The sequence below is a fragment of the Vombatus ursinus genome, unplaced genomic scaffold, assembly GCF_900497805.2.
Source record: "Vombatus ursinus unplaced genomic scaffold, bare-nosed wombat genome assembly UNPS02005659.1, whole genome shotgun sequence".
In the NCBI taxonomy this organism is placed as follows: Eukaryota; Metazoa; Chordata; class Mammalia; order Diprotodontia; family Vombatidae; genus Vombatus; species Vombatus ursinus.
This window is the reverse complement of record NW_020945437.1, coordinates 25,803,660-25,825,972: the sequence shown is the minus strand read 5'-3', so window position 1 is coordinate 25,825,972 and position 22,313 is coordinate 25,803,660. Positions and strand designations below refer to the sequence as shown.

The following is a 22,313-nucleotide window of genomic DNA, read 5'->3' as shown; positions in this document are numbered from 1 at the left end:
ACTTATGAAAATGAGTCTTCCTGACTCCAGGCCTGGCACTCTATCCACTGCGCCACCTAGCTGTCCCTCTTGGTATTACCATACACTGGTTCAGGCCTTCATCACCTCATGCTTGGCCCATTGCAATAGTCTTGTGTGGTTGGTTTCCTCGCTTCCAGTCTACCCCACTTCGGTCATCCTCTACCTAATAAATGCTTGTTTTTTTCCTTCCTTCATCTTGGCTACCAAAGTGATCTTCCTAAAGCATAGGTATAACCACGTTAAACATCTATTTAGTGGCTCCCTATCGCCTCCAAGATAAAAAAATAAAATCCATCGTTTGGCTTTTAAAGGTCTTCATAAACTGCCTAGGTTCCAATTTTGCCTCACACATGTACTAACTGTGTGACCCTGGGCAAGTCCCTTTTTATGCTTTTAAGATGCTATGATTCTATGAGCCTACAATTTAATAGCAGAGTAGGAAAGAAAGAAGAGGGCTGAGCCCATCTTCTCCACTGTAAGATGGGGATAACATTACATTAGCACCTCAAGATTGTGAGGGAAGCAATCTCAGCTTTATGCTGAGATCATCACAGAAATGTGAACTAATGAGGCTGGTCTTTGGACAACAGATACAACTTTCCACTGGAACCATTCAGGAAGCCTTGGTACCTCGGCTGGACCCACAAGACCCACCTTGGACTGCACTGTGGAGCCTTCAAAAGCCTCAGCCCCTCTCCACACCACAAGGAGACCTCCCAGGATGGCTCAAGCTCTAGTCCAGCTCTTCTAAAATGGGCCTGAGGTAGATGGCCGAACAAACTGTAGTATGTGAATGCAGTGGAATCTGACTGCATTGTTTAAGAAACAACGAACACGAGGGATTCAGAGAAGCCTGAGAAGACACATATGAACTGACAAAGAGTTAAGTGGTACCAGGAAAATCACATACACAAGAGCTACACTAATGTAAACAAAAAGAATCCTAGAACAAAGCCAAATACAGTGTCTGCCTGGAATAGGCAATGTTGGCCTAGGGAAGAGATGATAAAATACACCTCCCTCTTTTATGCAGCATGGGATTAAGGGTGTGGGATGTTACCCACATCTAAGGAGGTCACTAGGCTGCACTGGTTTGGCTTAACTGGTTTTTTTGGTGAGAAGGCTCAGCAACCTGGGGCATGGGAGGGTGGTTGGTATGGCAAGTGTAGACGGATATGACTGTGCTTGCTTTCAAGCCAAAAGCCCCACTTCCAACCAGCTCCACAGCTTGGGACTTCTCTGCAAGTCTCCATCATGCCTTCCTTCCCCAGGAAATTCATCCTTAGGAAATCTCATTATGCTGCAAGATTGAATCTGCCTGGCCCTCTCATCAATGCCCTCTACCGTTCTGAATGGCTCCTCTGACTGGAGGGCAGGGCCAGGGGGGCACCAGAGCTTCTCTTTGAGGAAGGGGATCACCACAATCTTCTCCCCATTTCCCACCAGCTACTCTGCTTCTGGAGATGTTGGACTTCTCCATTGTGCCCCCAACCCTTTTCCACTTCCTTTTGTGGGCTGTCTCCCTCACATTAGAGTAGAAACTTTTTAACTTATATTTGTATCCCCAGCACTTAGCACAGTGTCTGACACATAATAGGCACTTTATAAAACTTTATTAACTGACTGACTGATAAGGCAGCAATAAAACATTTATCTTAAAAAAAAAAAAAAGGTTCATGATTGCACATACTATCAGATCCAGCTGATGTGTTGGCTACTTCTGCTAAACTGGTTTTTTCCCCTCTCTTCTTTTTTATTTTTATAAGAGATAGCTCACTAGCGAGGGGAAGGAGAAGGGGTATGTGGGTGTGAGGAGTGTGGGTCTATATGTATACACACACACACACACACACATACACACACGTCATAAAATTTTAAAAAACAGTAACACTGTATGGCAAACCTAATAAATAAATACAATGAAAAAATGAAACAGATGTGAGTGAGCTGCATACACAGATCCCAAAGTGGATCCTGGTATACCAGAGAACAAATGAACACACGAATGAACGCACACACACACACAAGCACAACTTGCTGCTAGCACACACTGGACATCTCTAAAATGAATGTGCTGCTAGGATAAACATTAACCAGACATTTAATTGAGCATCATTTCTCTGCTGCCTTGGAGTTTTTAGGAGGGCCTTCTGGGATAACTTAGATGGCTTACTTCTTTAAAACACACACACACACACACACACACACACACACACACACAAACACAAAAACCCAAGCTGTTCAAAAAGGTCTGTGTCTCTGGATAAATTTCCCTGCAGCAAAGCAGCAGTGGGGATTGAGCTGCTGAATCATTAAGCTGCACTCAACGCTGGGTTAGGGTTTGGTTGGGGGTTTTTTTCCCACCAGAGATAGCTACTGCAGAATGGAAGAAGTATTAACAGGAAAACTAACTGGGCTCACATTCTTACATTGCTCCATGATTTACCAAATTACTCTGCCTTAATCTCAGATTCCCCACAACAGGACTGCAGAAGAGGGAGTGCAGAGATGATTAGCCCTGTTTGATAGATGGGGAAAGTGAGGTTCAGAGAAATCAATGACTTGCCCAGGGTCACCTGGCTAGTGAAGTGGAAATGTCAGGGCGAGAACCATTGAATTTCAGAGGAGGAAGACGACCTTAAGAGGACTGGACATTCCAAACCCTCTAACTGTTATAGGACTGTAGGATCTGGGGCTGGAAAAGATTTTTAGAGATTACCTAATCCTAGAGTTTAATCTTAACTTGGGCTCCATGAACTTTTAAAAAAAAATATTTTGAAAACTGTATTTCACAGTAACTGGCTTCCTTTGCACTCCCATGTATTTTATTTTATGGCTTTAAAGAAAAAAGATTTTTTTGATACTGGGTCTCCCTTCCTAGAAGTCTGACCACTCACGGGCTAGCCTACAACTGCCAGCCATAGCAGCTTTGACTTGCTGGGCAAGCAGGTTTGCCCTCCTCAGGCAGCCTGGTGGTCCCTCCTCTAAACTTTGTTCCGACAACCCCATTGGCCTACCCTATTGCCCTTCAGAGCTCCCAGGATCATTGGACCCACTGGCTTCAGCTTCCCCAGCAGAGGGATCACAGGCATGCACCCCTACTCCCAGCTCAAAAGCATCATTCTGAGAAAGGGGCCACAGGCTTTACCAGACTGACTGCCCAAGGGGTCCAGGACACAGGACAAGGAAACCCCTCCCGCCTAGTCCAAACCCTTATTTTGCAGGGTATGGTAGAAAATACTGGAAGTCTGAGAACTTGGGTTCAAATCTTGGCTGTGCCACCATTAACTGCTTTGTGTACCTTTGATTCAGCCACTTATCCTTCTGAGTTTCAACTGTAAAGATGTATACACAAATGGGGGGGGTGTTGGATTGGGGAGTGGCTGACACTTGAATCTCACCCCCTCCACACACACACACACACACACACACACACACACACATACAATGGGTCCAGAAATACATTTCACTCAACAGGGAAATAGGAAGGAAAGGGGAGAAGGGGGGAGGGGGTATGAGAGTGAAGAAACATTAAGGGAGGGATTAGTCCTACCTAGGGGTGGGGAACCTGTGGCCTCAAAACCACATGTGGCTTTCTAGGTCCTTGGGTGCAGCCTTTTGACTGAGTCTGAGTTTTACAGAACAAATCCTTTTATTAAGGGGATTTGTTCTGTGAAGTTTGGATTCAGTCAAAGAGCTACACTTGAGGACCTAGAGGGCCACACGTGGCCTCGAGGCCGCAGGTTCCCCACCCCTGTCTATGCCATACAAACTCGAAGGATGTACAAAAATATTTATATACCTCTTTTTGAGGGGGCAAAGAATAGGAATCTGAGAAGGTACTTTTCAAATCTAGTGTTCCTTCTGTCTTAAAATTATTTTATTAAGAAAATGGACACAGAGAAGTAAACAAGAATAGCTGTTCTCCCATTTCTAGAGCTTGTTAAGGTTTCAAAGTATTTTCCTCACAACCACCCTGTGAGGGAGGGAGTATGTTATAGGCCCCAAGGGAAACTGAGGCTCAGAATGCAATGACTTAGCCCAAGTCACAAAGGTAACAAATGCCAGAGCTGGGACTCAAACCCAGGTTTTCTGCCTCCAAGATTGTGGCTGCTTCTACCATAACAAGCTGGTTCTGTGTATAATGATATAAAGAGGTGAGAAGGTATATTTTTGATCTGTGGATGCCTTAACTGCATACTGTCCTGCTGGGTAAGAAGGGGGAGAAAAGGAAAGATGCTGGGGAGTGGCGGGGGAGGCATTCCACTGGACTGCGTTGCAGCCTAGCCATGTCCTGTGAAGCTGCTCAGCACGGTAGAAAGAGCCTTTGGACCTCTGCTAGGTCAGGAGCTGAGGGAGCTATGTTGGTGTCTCTCCCTTCTCTGCCAGTGACTCATCCTGCTCTCTAGCCCCGTTTCCCTGGACACCCTCTCCCCGGGGGACTCTAGGGTCAGCGCTGTAGTCACCAGACCATCAGATGCATCCTTCCCTGATTTTAAGGCTTCTCCTCCTAACCCTGAGCCCAACATGAATCCCCTCCCTTGACTTTTTTCTAGGTCCCCACAGACCTGCCCCTCCACCCTGAGGGGCAGAGTAGTCAAGAGTAAGAAAGGAAAAGGAAAGGGACAAAGAAACAAGGAGGGGAAAGGGGAAGGCATGAAATGAAAGGAGACAGACTGGAAAAGGTAAACAGAGACAGTGAGCCCAGAAAGGAGATGGTGACAGATACTAAAAGGAGAAAGAGACAGGAAGAAAGACTGGAAAACAGGGAGGCTAGGAGGGAGATTGGGAGGGAAACAGTAGGAGAGAGAAAGACAGAAACTGACTGGGAGGGGAAAGAGATCAAGCAAGAACTGACTGACTGGGAAGGGAGAAAAAGAGAGGTTGTGAAAAAAAGAGAGAAGAGGACCTAGGAAACAGACCTAGAGAAATAATTGGATCAGATTCAGACACAATGTTGTTGCTGCAGTGACCAAGTATGAATCACACAGTCCCACAAATACACACACTCTCCCTTAGAGACACACACACACCCCCCTTTCCCTTATCCCCAAGTCCATGCCTCTCTCTGTATTGCCTTCACCCAGAAGCCTCCGATCTCCCAGACTGGCTCAAAGCTGACTGTGGCCTGGTCATGGCTCTGCTCCTGAGCACAGGGAGCCGTGGGGATGTGGGGACCCTTGCCTGGAAAACTGTTAAGGGACCTGGGCTCCCTCTTCCCAAACCCTAACTCTGAGAGAGATGGAATAGCTGCAGGTCAGCTGGTTAGAGGTTAGTAGGATCCCAAGAGATGATCAGATCATAGGTTTAGATCTGGAAGAGGCCTTGGGGGTCATAGAATTCAACCCCTTCATTTTACAGATGAGGAACCTGAGAAATGAAGTTATCTTGCCCAATATCACACAGCTAAAACCTGTCTGAGGCAGGATTGGAACCCAAGTCTTTCTGTCTCAGGTTCAGTGTGATGTTGCTTCTTAAAGGGTGGGATACAAAATGGAGCACCTTCTGGGAGCACCGCAGAGGGAAGTCAGAGAGATTTGTGGCAGAATGAAAGGAATTTAGGAAAGGTCAAGAAGAAAAGGCTCAGCCCCCACTCTCAGGGACTCCTAAGGGGTAAGAGAATATTCTTGACCTCAGACAAGCCAGTCTGAGCAAAGACAGTTTCTGCCCTCAAGGTGCCTTCATCGAAGAGGGAGACATTGTCTCTGTTTTTATAAACAAAAACCAAATAAAAAACTATATTTAGCTTTATTACTTTAAAGAACAGAGTAACTGAAATGGCAATCTGTGTGCTGCCTCCTAGAGATCCTGCTTTAATGATTAAATAACAGTTTAGAATAATTAGAACATAAAATAGCCAAACACTCAGCAGCTTCTATTTATTGCCTCCCCACTTCCAGAAGTCAGCTTCTCCTTCACTGTTTGTCAGAGGCCCCAGCACTCCCTCAGCCTCCCATGTCCATAACCTTGGCATTATCTTTTCTCCCAACCTCTCCTGTCCAATCAGTTACCAGGTCCTGCCGTCACACCTCCTAATCTAGCGTCCTGCTCTCTGCTCATACTGCCACCGCCATGCGTTCAATAGATGATCCTCCTGGACTCCTGAAACAGTCTCCAACTAGGTCTTCCCATCTTCCACATACTCTTCCCCATCCTCCCATCCATCCTTCTCAGGCTGACAGATTAATTGTCCTCACGCATGGATCTAGTCAGGTCTCTCCTCTGCTTAAAACCCCTTGTTCAGTAGCTCTCTGAGGCCCACTAAGTAAAGTTCAAACCTAAGTGCCGCGCACTCAAGGCCTCCCTGTAGCTCCCCTCCCCCCTCCAGATACATTTAATCTTAGATCAATAATCCCCTCCCCCTACTTCTCCATGAATGGTACACTCCGGCCAAACTGGACCACTGTGGCAGAGCCCGCTCCCTTGTCTCCTACCCTCGCTCCCATTTCTTTTTCTGGCTAGCCCGCTCTCCCCCACCTCCTCGCTTGTTGAATTTCTACCCTTCAAAATGAACAGCTGCATTTTCTATTCAAACAAAACTCAAATGCCACCTCTTGAAACCCAGAGGATATGTCAGTGACTTGTCCAAGGCCACATAAGGAGCTGAGCTAGAATTCTAACCTAGGTACTGACTCCCAGGTCCAGGTTTTTCCTACCACTTGCTTTCTCAAGATATCATTCTTCTTTTATCGTTATTAAAAATAATAATCCAGGGGCAGCTAGGTGTCGCAGTGGATAGAGCACCGGCCCTGGAGTCAGGAGGACCCGAGTTCAAATCTAGTCTCAGACCAGACACTTGACACATACTAGATGTGTGACCCTGGGCAAGTCACTTAACCCCAATTGCCTCAAAAAGAAAAAAAAATAATAAAATAAAATAAAAATGATAATACATATAGAAGACATCTGTATGGGGCTCTACAGTTTGCAAAGCAGTTTATATATGTTTTCTCATTTGATCCTTACAGCAGTCCTGTGAGGTATTATTATCTCTATTTTATATATGAGGGAACTGAGGCTATGAGAGCTAGAATCAGTTGTCAAAGATGCTCAGTATCCTCACTTCAAGGTCAGGGCTCTTTACACCACACTGCCACTGAAGACTGTGAAAAGATTATTATCCCTCTTTGACAGATGTGGAAACTGAGGACTTCCCAAAGGTCACATGATTTAGTCACTGTCCGACCTAGAATTTGAACTTCAGTCCTCTGTCTACTAAATCCAGTTGCCACGACTGGGTGCCATTTCCCAGGAAGATTAAATGTCTGACCCTGAAGGAATTTCAGACATTACTTAGTACTGGGGGTTTGTTTTATCGATAGGGAAACTGAGGCCTCCTGGAAGCTAGCCCAGATGATCTCAAAGGTCCTTTCCGGCTGTGATATCTGATCTGCCTGAGCTTTTATCCCCTTTTAACCGCTGCAGCAATCAGACCCTCCCAGGTTTCAGGCCTCTTTCCCAAGGCCACCTCTTATTCCCTTATTCCCGTTTTAGACAGCCCAACTATAGAGGCCAAAGGGTCCACCCCAGAGGTCATATCTTACCCACCCCTTTGGCTCAGCCCTGGCTCGGAGGTCTGGCCAAGCATGGAAATGAGCAAGAGAAAGGAAATCCATCTGTCTCTCTGCTTCCCTTCCTCCTTTCTCTAGGCTCTTGAAACTTTAAAGAGTCTCGGCTGGAAACTGAGCCCAACTTCATTAAAGTTTAAAGGGCCCAACCCCTGGGGGTGGGGGTGGGGGAATGGGCACAAAGCCAGCTCTGAGGTGGGTACTCTGGCTTTTACCTCTACCGGCCCTTCACCACAAGTCTGAAGAGACACACCCTGGGCCAGTGAATCAGAGCTGGAAGGGGCCAGATGGTCATTATGTCCAAACACCAGACAATATTACACACACCATTTGTCTAGAGGCAGTTTTTAGTCACCACTAGAGCCCAAGAGGCAGGAGACTGGTTTCTAGCTGTTTCTTCCAATAATGTGCCTGCCACGTGACCTTGGGTAAGTCCACTTCTCCCCTGAGAGAAGCCCCTTCCAGCTCTCTCATTCTATGCTCTGAAGTCTCCTCCAGCTCTGACATTCTGTGACATCTCCAACAATTTCCTTGGCCAGTTTCTATCACAAGCCCGGACCCCTCTCAGGGACATAGTTCACCATCAGATTCCCCAGGTAGGCCAATCTGTACTCAATTCCACCAATCATAGATACCTACTATGAGTAGGGCACCATGCTGGGCACTTGGGTAGGGGAGAGGGATGAAAACAAAGACTATCCCCACTCTAGGGGAGGATAATCCCCTCCAGTGAACTCCAGCTGGACAAGCTAGCTGGGAGCTCATTCCTGTCCTGCTCAGACTCGCCTGAAAACTGCAATTTTCCAGCAACCTCCAAGGCCCAGCTCAAGCTCCCTATCTTTCAGGAGGCCTCCCTGGACCAGCCCAGATTTCAGGGATCTCTTTGCTCTCTAACCTGCAGCCATTCTTCTGGGTAGTACTTGATTAAGTTACCTTGTATTGTTTGTTAACTAATAACAGCTCCTGTTTCCACATATTTACAAAGTCGGAGGAAGGGAGAGCAGGGCTTATCATATTCCCCTTTTGTGGAAGCAAGAACCAGTGCTGAACTGGACCAGGTTCAAACAGCTACAACTGGAACTCAGGCCCCCTGAGTTTTCAAGGCTTTCTGTTACAGTCTGCCACCTCTCTGTTGTAGATGTGGGAGCCTGGCCTCCCCATCCAGGCTGTGCACACCCCACCGCAGACTCTGAGGCAGTGTCTCCTCTTCCTGTCTCCCCACCCCCACAAGATGTTGGGACTTAAACTGATTTTATTTTGTAGTGACCCCCTTCATCTATCAAGGGGAACGTCTCCTGTCTGGGCCTTAGGGAATATATCGGGTCTCCCTTTCCATCCCCCTTCCTAGGCTTGACAGACTCCAGTTTCATCTTCTTTCAACCTCTGTCCATCTAGTCTAATGATGCCCTGTATCTTGGGAATTCAGAGTATCAGTGAATATCGAGCTCAACCTCTTTATTTGATTTATTTATTTTTTCCTTGTATGGAGGGGAACGATCAAGCTTAGCCAGCTGTCCTAAACCAGACAGAGACCTCTACTTTTTTATAGGAAGGCTGCATACGTAGACAAAAAGCATTTCATTTGTCCACACAGAAGGTGCCTGCAGCTTCCATCAACCTCCTTATCTTAACAGAGGAAGAAAGAAAGGAGCAGAGAAGGGGAGTTACTTGGCCAAAGTTACAAAGCAAGTCAGGATAGCAGAGCTAGCTCTCCTAGGCATGCCTGGGAATTCTTGCCACTAAGCCACCACTGGGATCCAGCTCAGATCTGGGCACCAAAGGTATGGGGCCTGGATACAGCTGGAGAGAAGACCAGGAAGGTCCTTCAAGCAGATGATAGATGTCCTGGAATGGACTCCTGCACAGATCTGTGTCCTGGACCAGACCTCCCTTCTATCTCTGAACCAAGGAGTACTTTCCCTGGGGAGTTGCTGAAGGAAAGGACTCAAAAAAGTGGCTCAACAGAGGAAACTTTAGTCAGGGGCTAGAAGAGAGACTAAGAGGTTTGGACCTTGGTTCAGGAGTAGGTTCTACCTTTTCGCACCATGGGACACTTAATCTCCCATGAGGATGTAAGCTCCTCTGGGGCAGGGGCTGTTTTCCATTCTGTGTATATCTTACTGAGGCTGAGCACAGAGGCCTGCAGGAGAGGTGCTAGTAAATCACAGAGGAGAAAACTGAGGCCCAGAAAAAAAAAATGGAAACAATGACTAGTCTAGGAGACTGTGACCCCAGGGCATAGCAGAATGTGAGTCTGCTAGAAGGTGGGAGAAGAAGAATAGGAGAGCCAGGGGAATGGAGATGGGTATATGTGTGCCTTCCACCTCTGCTGCAGTGAGGGTAAAGAGAAACCATGTGCCTTCATAGGGGAGGGTACCAATGGTGTATTTTATTCTAGAAAGAGAAAACATGTGAATTTGACCTCACTCTTTCAAACTTTTCACATACACACACACACACCTCTCTCTCTACCCCTCTAGGCTAGCCCAGCCCTCCATACACCAAGGATACATTTTCCAATCCTCCCAACCTATTCAACCTTCCCATTCTTCCTGGCCACCTCAATCCACCATGACCTCTAGCAGCCTTGAGAGTCCAGAGATACAGCTGGTTCTATAGCTATCTGTATGAATCATGTCTCCTATTCAGATTGGGGACTCCCCAAAGTCTGGACCATTTCTCCTCCAACTCTTGCGTCCCAGAGAACAAGGGTCTCTGGATATGTTTCCATCTCCCTTCCTCAAGGGAACAGCAAGATTTGATCTGTTCCTGTCTCCCATGAGGCAGCCTAATGTAAGACCTGGAACACAGAACCCAGTAAAATGAAATGAATTGAGCATGGATAGAGGGAAGTATCTGGATCTATAATTTCATCAGTATAGCAAACTCTCCTCTGCTAATTTAGATAGGCAACCTATAATATCGAGAGAGTAGCCTGGGTCCTAAGAAGGTAAGGGACCATATCACAGCCACAAAGTGTCAGAGGCAGCTGGACTCAAATGATGGCTGTCCTGATTCTGAGATAGGTTCTCTGTCCCTAAAGCCTCACTGTCTCCATGAACGAACATACAGTACCCCATAATTTGGGGAAGGAGTATGGAAGCTTCTCTGAATTCTCTAATAACAGCAGCACGACCTCCAAACCCAAACATTTAGTCCCTGGCTACTGAGGGGACAAAGCCCAGAGATCGTGTGTGCGCGTACACGCGCACGTGCATGCGTGCATGCACAAGCAAGGGAACAGAAACCAAAGGTACAGGTTAAAGGGAAGGGGTGCTAAAAGCAGAGTATGTATTTGGTGGGACAACAAGGATAGACTGAGTCAGAATAATATAGCGAGGAGAGCCCTGGACTGTGGAGCTGGGACTCTGGTTCTGTTCTCCGTTCTGTCACAGCAAGTTGCCCTGTGACTTCAGACAAGCCCCAACGCATTTCTGGGCCTCTATGTCCTCCCCCAGTGCAATGGCCTAACTGGTACCAGTAGCTCACATGTATGTAACACTTTTATTCTCACATCCCTTCCCAGGTCTGGTAGTTCTGGAATTCTAAGACGGCTGAATTAAATGTCCAGAAGTTCAGAGGCCATAAATAGGAAAGAAAGAGGCTGACCAGGGGAGAAGAGGGCAAGGGAAGGAACCATTCTTGGAATCCAGTAGGACACAATCCCGGTGCCCTCCAGCTCTTAAGTTCAGTAGGGGCCCATTCCTGATGCAATTTTCCCCGAAACACCTCAGTCTGAGATAGAAGAGTTTCAAAAGCAGTCAGTCAGTGGCAGGGATCAGACTGGTCAGCCTAGAAAGCCTGCTTACACATTAACCCTAAGCCAGATGGAGTACAAAGAAGGGACAGGCGCTTTGGTCTTTCCTGTTTACACTGAGGGTTGGGGTGGGAGTAGGGGCTGCCCTACCCAGGCCCAGCTCCCCAGGTAAGCGGCAGCTGATTTGGAGGAACAGTTCAGGGAGACAGGCAGGAGGGAGGAGCAGTCCCAAAATCTCTGCTACCTAAAGGAATCTAATCTCTTATCTGGCCCTGAATTCACTGTATATCAATATGAACTGAGAGGACCCAGACCTGAGGATGAAGGCCCCCTAACTCCAACCTTAGGCAACTAGGTGGCACAGTAGACAGAGTAACTAGACTTAGATTCAGGAAGATGAGTCAAAATCTTGCCTCAGATACTTACTAGTTCTATGACCCTGGACAAGTCACTTAACTTCCTCCTCTCAGTTTCTTCATCTGTAAAATGGGAATAATAATAGCACCTTCCCCACAAGATTATTGCAAAAATCAAGTGCAGTAATGTTTGTAAGTACTTCGTAAGCCTGAAAGTGTTATATAAGTGCTATCTTTTTTTAATTACTATTACTTTCATTTGACTCTCAACTAGGCCTGGGCCGTTCCCATACATTCATACAGATGGTCCCTATTCATCTATACCTTGTGACATTTGTAAAAAGAGACAATCCAAGCAGAGAAACGAGGAGAAAGAACCTCTAACTAGGCTTCCCAAAGAAATCTAGGCTTGAGTTAAGACTCTGGACCCTGTAATTCCCTTGAGTCTCAGTTTCCTAATCTATAAAATGGGTATAATTCTATTTGTACAACAACTTCTCTCACAGGGTTGTTAGGAAGAAAGCATTCTGCAAAATTTACAGAGGTATATCAATAATAATAACCATGACAAAAGACCACATTTATATCCTATTTTAAGACTGGCAAAATGACTTACACATATTATCTCAGTTGATTCTGAAAACAACCCTGTGAGGTAGTTGCTACTATTTTACTCAGGAAAAAACTAAGGCTGAGAGGTCTAGTGACAAAGCTAGTCAGGACTCACTGCCGTTTTCCTCACTCCAAGTCAAGCTCTTTACCCACTAGATTAGGTGGCTTATCACATCCTGGGGAGTGACTTGAAGGACTTGAAGAAGGGGATAGTCAGGAACTCTGGGGCCCAGCCCTGTTTCTGCCACTTACTGGCTGACTTTGGACAGGTCATTTCTCTTTCTCAGGGTACCAATAGCCTCATCTTTAAAATGAGGATGGTCATGCCTGTCTGCCCTGTCTCCCTTCCTAGCTGGTAGTAAAGTACAGAGGTGTAAATCTTGGTTCAAACTTCCTAACTCAAGCTGTCTAGAAATGCAGTAGGCTGTTGCTTGTTGAGGTAACAAGCTTCCCACCAGATGACTGCTTTTCAGGGACAATGTAGTAACAATTCCCTAGGGCAGTTATGTGGCTTAGTGGATAGAGCGCCAGCCTTGGAGTCAGACCTGAGTTCAAATCTGGTCTCAGACCTTTGACACCGTATGATCCTAGGCAAGTCACTTAACCCCGATTGCCTCACCAAAAAGCAAAAAAAAAAAAAAAAAAGAATTACTTGTCATGAATGGGTTGTATTAGATGCTTCCAAAAGTGCTATGGAGGGGGCAGCTAGGTGGTGCAGTGAACAGAGTTCTGGCCTTGGTGTCAGGAGGACCTGAGTTCAAATCCAGCCTCAGACATTTAACACTTAATTAGCTGTGTGACCCCACGCAAGTCACTTAACCCCAATTGCCTCACCAAAAAAAGCAATAAATAAATAAATAAATAATTTTAAAAGTGCCTTTGACCCTGAGACTATATCATTCTATGATGTCAACTGAGGTGATGGTCAGAAGGGATGAGCCCAGGAAAAACAAAAAAAATGTTCAGTAGTCATCTCCTGCCTTCTCCACACATACTCTTAACCTATTCAGACTACTCCTTCCCTCCCCGTGTCTCATCTTGCTCTGGTCACCTGGTAAAAGGCCAGAAGGTCTGGGAAATAAAAAAGGCATCAGGACTCAGCCCTCCTCATTCCCTTCCTATATCTACACCCGTTAGGCCCTGCCAGGACTTGTAAGTCACCTTAAACAATAAAAGGTGTATATTATCTCTCAGCAGCCCCCGCTGCAGGGAGCTGCCCTGTGTCCACACAAGCTGCTGTCTCTTCTGCAGCAACACGCCTGCCCTCAAACCCCTCAGGAAGCCCGAAGTAGTAAAGAATCAGTGAGAGCAAGCAAAGCTGGCAGAGATCAAGAGACGACAGGGCTCCAAGACCACTCACAGGCCGGATGGCGATGCCCAAGCCTGGTCACAGAAACAATATGGAGACTGCACAAGCTGCCCAGGGGCTTCAAGGAAAGATTGGTAGCCAGTGTCTGAGAGGCGCAAGTGTTCCAAACAGCAACAAATCTTACTGTGCAGAGACTGTTTACAATGTTTCCTCTAAGTACCATAAAGTCATTATGGAGAGAGCAGCCCCAGGGGCCACTGAGCCCTAATCCAAATGACAGAGAAGAGAAGAAAAGGAGGAAAGGCTTTGAACGTTTTTATTTGTGTTAAATAAGGCCTCTAACTGCCAACAAAGAACAGGGGAGGTTCAAATTCCACAATAGTTCTCACCTCTCACCCCTCCTGTTTCTATCACTGCCCTAGGATGGGATGTCTGTGGACTCTTTACAGTCTGCACAGGCACGGTATCCTGCCTCCACCTCCAATCTATCCTTCCAACCACTGCCATTGATCTGGCCATGTCCCTCCTCCTCGAAAATAATCTTCAGTGGCTCTCTAGCTCAAACTCTTGCTCGGCATTCAATGCCTTTGAAACAAGCCTCTCTTTCCTGTCTTCTCTCACACTCTTGCGCTCTGCACCAAAGAGCACATGCTAGCCAGAGGTGAAACTTGGGCAGCTCAGTGACACAGTGGATATAGAGCACTGGCCTTGGAATCAGGAAGACTCATCCTCATGAGTTCAAATCCAGCCTCAAACACTTACAAGCTGTGTGACCCTGGGCAAGTCATTTAACCCTATTTGCCTCAGTTTCCTCATCTGTAAAATGAGCCAGAGAAGAACATGGCAAACCGCTCCAGGATCTCTGCCAATAAGACCTCAAACTAATTCACAAAGAGTCAGACAAGACCGAAACGACTTAACAACAAAAGCCAGAGGAGAACGTGCTCCTACCCAGAATGTGCCCTCTCAACCCTACTCAGACTCACAGCCTTTCCCCATACCTGGAAGAGCCTTCTTCCTTCTCCTCCTCCTTTTCTTCATCTTTTAAATTCCTTCTACCCATCATTAAGGCCCAGCTCAAACACTGCCTTTGCCAGGAAGGCTCTTCTGAGCTCCCATTACTCTCATATAGCTTTTTGTACCTTTCCAGCACATTCACTACATAAAATAGTATCGTGCATAACTGTTGGCAATGCATCCCACTCCAGCTGACTGGAAACTCCATGAAGACGGGGGCCAAGTCTCATCTAAATGTTTTATCTCTGCTGGTGTCCAGCACATGGCTCTGCCCACAGTGCACATTTAATAAATGTGTGAATGGAACAACATTCTTACTTGTATTACTAGTTCTAGGAACCCTCACACCTCTGCCCACCAGCTTCTCAAGTCTCAGCCCAAATCACACCTTCTGGAGGAGGCCTTTCCTGGTGATCTCTAGGTGCCAATACCTCCCCCTTGCAGAATCCCTTTACACTCTGATAGTTTGTATCTGCACCTAGATATTTACATGCTATCTCTCCTATTAGTATGTAAGCTCCTTGAGGGCAGGGGCTGACAGATTCACCTTTCTATTTGTCTAGCACTTAATAAGTGCTTAATAAGCACTTCATAAAAAATGGCTTCTTGGAGAAGGGGACAAGAAAAAGGGGGGACAATAGAAATGAGAGCAGATTGGAGAAGACTCATTCAGAATCACGCTGTCTTGAGGGGAGGGAAGAGATGGGGAGGAAATCTGGAACTCAAAATCTTGTGGAAGTGAATGCTGAAAACTAAAAATAAATAATTAAAAAGTTAAAAAAAAATGGCTTCTTGATGGACTGCTTTCCTAAAGGCTGTCTTCATGCCTGACATGAACAGCCCTCCCTCCTTACCTCTGCCCCTCAGAATCCTTAGCTTCCTTTCAAGACTTGGCTCAGGCGTCACCTCCTCTTGGAAGCTTTCCCTGATTCTCTTTATCTGTTTAAACGTTGCTTACAGACAGGGGCCTCATCGTTCTTGTCTTTGTATTCCCCACACTAGCACAGTACCTGACACATAATAAATATCTAACTGAATTATCTGTCAGAAAGCCTCAAGTCCCTACTAGATAGACCAAGTACCCTTCAGCTTCAAGCACAAGAGTTCTGCACAGTGGAGGGATGGCATCAATCTTGTTGAATTGAACTAAAATACCAGCCTCGGACAACAGAAGACCCTTCAGAGGCCCTGCTGAGGGTTTAAGGGCCAAAAGAAGGCCAGAGAAGTCATGCTTCTCCCCTCCCTGGGACCCCTCCTGCAGCTGTTCCTCCCTGAGGGTCTGTAGCCCAGGCTGCCAGGGTTACAGTGTCAACTGCCCTAGGAGGATCTCTGAAAGCAAGGACAGTGTCTGCTGCCAGAGAAAATACTTGTTGAAATGAATTGCTCCCTCCATAGCCCACGGTCCCCTGGAGGAAGGTCTCTGATTCCATACAATCCAGTAACATTTATTAAGCCATTGTTACGTGCAAGGCTGAGATATAAACACGAAAACCAAAGTATCTCTCCCCTCAATGCGCTTACATGTGGAGCCAGGACAGGGGTGGGAGGGTGGCCCAAGGTGTTGGAATTATGGTGCCTGGATCAGGTCAGCCTGAGCTGAGGTCAGTGAATCCCCACCTCTGTTCCTACTTCTGAGAAGGAGAAACACTAACAGGAAGCCCAGAGAGAGACAGATACGTAGAGAAAGATGCCAGAAAATAAGGCCTGGGACCTGAAGGGAGGGGAAGAGAAGTTGTTGCCCAGCTCTGAAATTTCACAGAAGAATGTGCAGAAGGCACAGGGGTAGATCTCCAGGGAAGGAAAGGGGAACCACCCTTATCTCATGGAACCCTCTCCTGGGGGAGGGACTGATCCTAGTTCCTGAATACTGAGTATCCTCATCAAGGTCAGGAATGTTGGAGTAATGGAATGGGATTCAGGAGAACCAGGTTCACCACCAATTTAGGGACTATCCCTGGGTGACCCTTCTCTGTACCACGGCCACCATCTGTAAGCTGCTAGGGATCATCTCCAAGAGTCTTCCCACATCTGCCAATCTATATGTTCCATGGTTCTTTCCAGCTCTGACATCCTGCCCAAGCAGCCTCCCCAAGGCCCACAACTACCCTTGTTTTCCCCATCCCCCTCCCCTTTGCAAGCTTGGCAATAGGCTAGCCACTCCACACTTCCCCACCCACTTCTCTGCAGGAAGCCAATGGGAGGCTGGAGGGGACAGGGCTGGCAAAAGGGGAGAAATTTGGGGGTTCTTAATCCAGTTTGTGTCACGGACCCCTTTGGGTTTTGGTAGTCTGGTGAAGCCCATATGTTCCTTCTCAGAATCATGGTTTTAAACAAAATACATAGGATTACAAAAGAAACTCATTATATCAAAATACAGCTTTCAAAAAACAAGTTCCCAGACTTCAGGTTAAGAATCCTTGGGCTTGTACTGCAAGGACAGTACCCCAGGTATGGACAAGGCAGTGGTCTTTGCTGGAGGATAAACTTCTCTGAGAGTATCATGAAGTCATAGGACTGGAACTGGAAAGGACCTAGTCTCACTTCATTTTACAAGTGAGGAAACCAAGGTTTCTTCCCAATGGGAGGAACCTAAGGAGGAAGGACCTCAGATACAATAGCTATCACTCAGCAGGAGAGCCTAGAGTATGGAGATACCTTTACTTGAAGTGCATGTCCCTATCCCCAATGAGAGAAAAGGTTTTGTGAGGTTAAACAATAAGAGATGTGAAATGATAGGAAAGAAGAAAGTTCCCCGCTAGGCAGAAGTAAGAGTCCCTGACACGCACACTCAGAAAGAAATAGCTGCCAACAGCTTCCATTCCATAGGATGGAGCTCCCCATTCTACAGCTAGGAGAGAAGGGTGGGTATGCATGTGAGTGTGTGTGTGTGTGCGTGCTCATATGCGCACACACTCGAGCACAAGAGTGAAATTAGAGGGATGAAGGGTCGATGGACAAAGACAGAAAAAGAGCCCCAACCTCAGGGAGCTCCCAGCCCAAGTTAGAAGATGGGGCCCCCCACATTTAGGATGTGAGTACAAAATACAAGCACTTCAAAGAGACAGAGGGCCAAAGGGGTGAATGGAACCCAAAAAGCTTTCCACTGAAGGTAAGCTAAGAGCTGAGGGTTCAAAAGAAAGGAACAGGAATCACAGAAGGACACTCCTTCCCTTCCTACCCCCTAGAATGGTTCTGCAGTCCCAAAGTACCAAATCAATGAGAAGGAATATTGTGTCCCTCCTCATCCAAATAATCACAAACCTGACAACTGTTAGGCAATAAGCATTTATTAAACACTTATTTTATGCTAGGCACTTATTATATGCCACGCACCCTATGCACTTTTAAAGGTTTGCATGCATCATCTCACCTGAGCCATTGCACCCTGTCAGGCAGATTATGGCAGACACTGTTATCCCCATATTAGAGATGACTAGAGTGTGGTTCAAGGGAGATGGCCCACGGTCACAGAGCTGGCACATGACAGAGCACGATAAACCTAGGTCTTTCCTGAACTCAATTCTAGCCCTCTAGCTACTCCACAAGGCTTGGGGGTAGATGCAGTTTTTTTCCCCATGCCCTGAGCTCTGCACATATCTCACTAACCCTGTCCTTGAGTACTGACAGCTCTGAGGGGAGCCAGCCCTTGAGGGAAGGCCAATAGCTGCAGAAGAATAATTAGGAGGCCCAGCAATCCTCCCTACCATGGAAATCTTTCCTGGTTGAACCACAGACAACCTCTGCTCTGCCCAGGCCAATATGAGCAAGTAAAAAGCATGTCGAGAGCTGCTGGACTCATGAGATGCCTGGTGGTGGGTGACACTGGAGGGCTGGGAGGTCCAGCTGAAGAATGGAGGTGAGGGCACAACCGTGCAAAGGGAGGGGGAATCAGGGCAGGAAACTTTGCTTTTGTTCATGGAAAGATTTACAAGGGAAAATTCAAAGAGTGAGAGAGATTTCTGGGAGAATGGGAACAGAATCTCAAGAGAACCAGGTTCTGAGGGGCTATTCTGCCTAAGTGACCAAGACCAGGCACAAGGGAGTTGGAAAGCAAGAGGGCCTGGGGTATGGAACAATGAGGGCTGAGGGATTGGGGACAGCAGCTTCTGGCTTACAACAGGAAAAAAAGAACCAAGAGATCTGAATTCAAGTCCTGCCCATTCTCACAGACTTGATGTTGGATATTGGCCAAATCATTTCCCTTTTCTTGCCTGAATTTTTCCCATCTGTAAAATGGGTATATGGCTACATGCACTGCATACTTCACAGGGTTGTTGTGAGGAAATAGTTTTGTAAACTATAAAGCAACATGAAACTAGGAGTTATTGTCACTAAGAGAACGTCTCAGGGAGCCAAGTAGAGTGCCATGGCAGGACGGGGAAAGAACCCTGGGCTGAGAGACTTGGCACCGAGTCCTGGCTCTGCCATCAACTCATTCTGTGACTGAGCCTCAGTCTCCTCCTCTGTAAGCTACCGATAATGCATGACCTCCCTACCAAAAGTGTTGGGGGAAAAGTGCTTTGTGAAACCATGAAGTGTTAGAGAACAAATTATCTTAAGGGAGAAGAGACAACTTCTCAAGGAACTGGGCAGTTAGGGTGAGGAAAGGAAGTGGGCTGGAGTTCTGGCTCCATCAGTGGCTTACTGGTGTGACCCTGGGCAAGCCTATAACTCTCTGTGGGCCTCAGTTTAACCATTTGTATTCATAACTACTTACTGGTTTATAAATAGCTTCCAAGATCCTTCTAGCTCTAGGGTTTTATGAGTCAGGGAAATTCCAAGCCTGAGAGATCAGAGGCCAGGACCAAGTATCATCTCCCCCAACTTCATCTTCTCCTTCTCCCCACACTCTCCTCCTGCTATCCTCCCAGAGAACAGTGGCAGTGCCACTGGCCCAGGCAGGGCCCTTACCTTGATCTTGTGAAGGGGCCGGTCTAACTCCAAAGCCTGCACCCACACCCCCAGGCCGCCCTTGCTGTAGGTCAGGTTCCAGCCTGCTTCAGCCTCACACTCAGCTCTGAAGTTCTGGAAGTCATGGTCATCAGGCACTTGCACGCTGTCTCTGCCCAGTGCTGGTCGGGGGGCCTGGGGTCCATCAGGATCTGAGGACTCCATGGAGAAGGGGGGATGCGAGAGGGGGGTGGAACCACCAGGGCCCAGGTCCTCACCAGGGCAGAAGCCTCTGCCAAGGCTGACTCAGCCTTCCCCGGACCTGAAAGACCGGTTTGGGGATTGGAGTGAGCAGAGGAACTTAGAGGATGAGGACAGGAGGCAGAGGAAGTTGGGAGGGGGAGGGCAGGAATACTGTGTCCCATTAGCAGAGGGACACATCTCATTCCTCTTGGTAGGATGGGGTCAGGGGTAAGAGAAGGCTGGGAAAGGGACAGGAGTCCAGGATTAGAGCAAGAACAGACACAAAAATGGACCCTACCAGTTCATCCATCCCCAACCAGGAGGGAGAGTGAGTCCCCAGATGAGCCCAGAGAGAGGTACCCGGCACCCTGGAGCCCTCTGGGGGCAATACCAAATCTCACCTCCAGGGGAGAACAAAGCAAAAAAGAGACTGGTGAGTCTGGGAGGTGAGGCAAAGGGAGACCCTAGTAGAAGAGATCCTAGGAAAGAGAAGGGACAGTAGTATCTCAAGTCATTTGAAAGAGGATGAGGATATAAAAGAAGAGAATTGAGGGGGAGTCTTGGGGCATAGGTGAGAAACAGGAGATAGTCAAGGTCCTGAGGGATGACAACTGGGACACCAGGAGGGAAAGGAGAACCTAGGGGACACTGAGGAAAGTGACAGGGAAGAAAGAGGGGATATGAGTCCCGATATAAAGGTGCAAGAAAACCCTGAGAGCTGAGTGAAATAAAGGCAAGTCTAGGCTCCTGGAGAGCAGAAGCGGGTACAGAGGGGGACAAGGCAGGGGGAGTTCCAAGGAAATCTTTGGGACAGAGGGGTCCCCTGAGCTAGAATGACCAAGGGTATTCCGGGGCCTCGGGAACAGGGAAAGCTAGAAACTTGGCGAGGTCAGCAAGGCAGAGATTCAGAGGGAGCATTAGAGATAGAGAGGACTCGAGGATGGTGAGGATAGAGAAGGCTCCCAGAGGGAGGGCTTTGGGAGAGGGTATCCTGGAGACAGATGAGGGCAGATCCTGGAAGGCTGGCAGGGTCTCTAGGGACAGAGGGCGCCCCAGGTTAGCAGGGCTTACCAGGGGCGCTGAGGGGCCGGAGGGGAAGACGGAGGAATGGTTGGCATGGTCCTCTCTCGGAACCCAAAGAGGCCCGGAGCCGCGACTAACTCTACCCACAGGAGCTGCGTGCATGAAGATGGAGGGCTGGGGGGACGGGACAGGGGACAAGGACGGGCCCCGCGCAGCCCCCTCCGGCCCCGGCCCGGCCAGGCATCTCACCTGCTCCGGCGGCCGCCCCCGCCCAGGCCCGGGGTGCAAGAGTCTCCGCCTCTGCTGCCGCTGCAGGAGCAACCCGGGGCCGCTGCTTCTCTGAGGGGGCGAGGGGACTGGGCTCGGAAGCTGTCGCGCGCCCGACTCCCGGCCCCTCAGCGGCCCTCCTCCCGCAGACCCCTCGCGGCCCCCGAGCCGGCGGCCGCTCCAGCTGGGGTTTTTCCAAGCTGCGGAGGTGAAGCTGATGAGCCGCCCGCCCGCAGCCCAGCCCCGCCTCGCCCTCCCCCCGGGTCTTAGCGCCCGCCAGCACCCGCGCCTCTCCACCACCACCCACCGCGACACAGCCTACTTCCCCAGCTCCGCCCCACCCCGCCAGTCTCGCCCGGCCCCTCCCGAGGGGAGAGGGCTGAGGGGCGGGGGGCCAGGTGCGTTGGGTAGGAGTGGAGGTGCGGGAAGAGGAGGAAGCGGGCTGAAAAGGGGGAGGCGCCTGGAGAGACAGGAGTCGGGGGTGGGATGGCCCGGGTGGGATGGAGTTAGAGGGGCCGAGACAGGGAGAGGTTGGTATTTACGGAGAGCCAGAGTTGGTGCCAGTTGGGGAGTGGGACACGGGATTTCGAGATGTGGAGCTCGAAAGGATTTGACAGATCGCCTAATGGAACTCCCTCATTTTACAGAGGAGGAGGAGAAGGAGGAGGAGGGTTAGGGAGGAGCCTGAAGAGGGGGAGGAGAGAGGAGAAAAGAAAGGAGAGGGAAGAGGAGGAGGGGGAAGGGGAGAAGTGGGGGAGGAGAGGAAGAAGAGGGAGAGGGGGGAAATAGCGGGGGGGGGGAAGGGAAGGGGAGAAAATAGGAAGGAGGGGAGAACAGGGGGAGGAGGGGAAGAAGGGGAAGGGTAGGACGGGGGAGAGGAGAGAAGGGAGAAAAAGGGGAGGTTACAGGGAGAAGAAGGGGAGGGGAGAAAAAAGGCAGGTTAGAGGGGGGAAAGGAAGAGAGAAGACAAGAAAGGGAGTGAAGAGGAGGGAAAGTGGGGGAGGGGAAAAGAGAGGGGAAAGGGGAGCAGAAAGGAGGGAGAAGAGGAGGGAAGAAGAAGGTGTTAAGAGCGGGAGGACCTTAGACCGAAGAGAGTGGGGGGAGCAGGCCAGGAAATCCTTGACCCGGATGAGTGGGGTTGGAGGCCATGGGTGCCAGTGTTCTTGCACATGGTACCTCTCCAGAAACAGAGGCCTGACAGATAAACTTTTAGACCATCACATTGAACATAGATAAGAACAGCAGCTTCT

The 22,313-nt window shown here is 48.4% G+C and overlaps 1 protein-coding gene and 1 non-coding gene across 2 annotated transcripts in view; both read right to left on the bottom strand.

Moving 5' to 3' along the window:
• STARD10 (StAR related lipid transfer domain containing 10) overlaps positions 1-21,140 on the bottom strand; it is a 35,491-nt gene extending 14,351 nt beyond the window's left edge. The window contains exons 1-2 of the mRNA XM_027848250.1: positions 21,046-21,140; positions 19,552-19,852 (exon numbers count right to left, since the gene is read on the bottom strand). Of these exons, the coding sequence (XP_027704051.1) occupies positions 19,552-19,755 (204 nt within the window). The 5' untranslated portion in view covers positions 19,756-19,852; positions 21,046-21,140. The remainder of the gene's footprint in view (positions 1-19,551; positions 19,853-21,045) is intronic.
• Positions 9,068-9,204, bottom strand: LOC114032866. The gene has a single exon (XR_003567882.1).
• Positions 21,141-22,313: the final 1,173 nt, after the last annotated feature.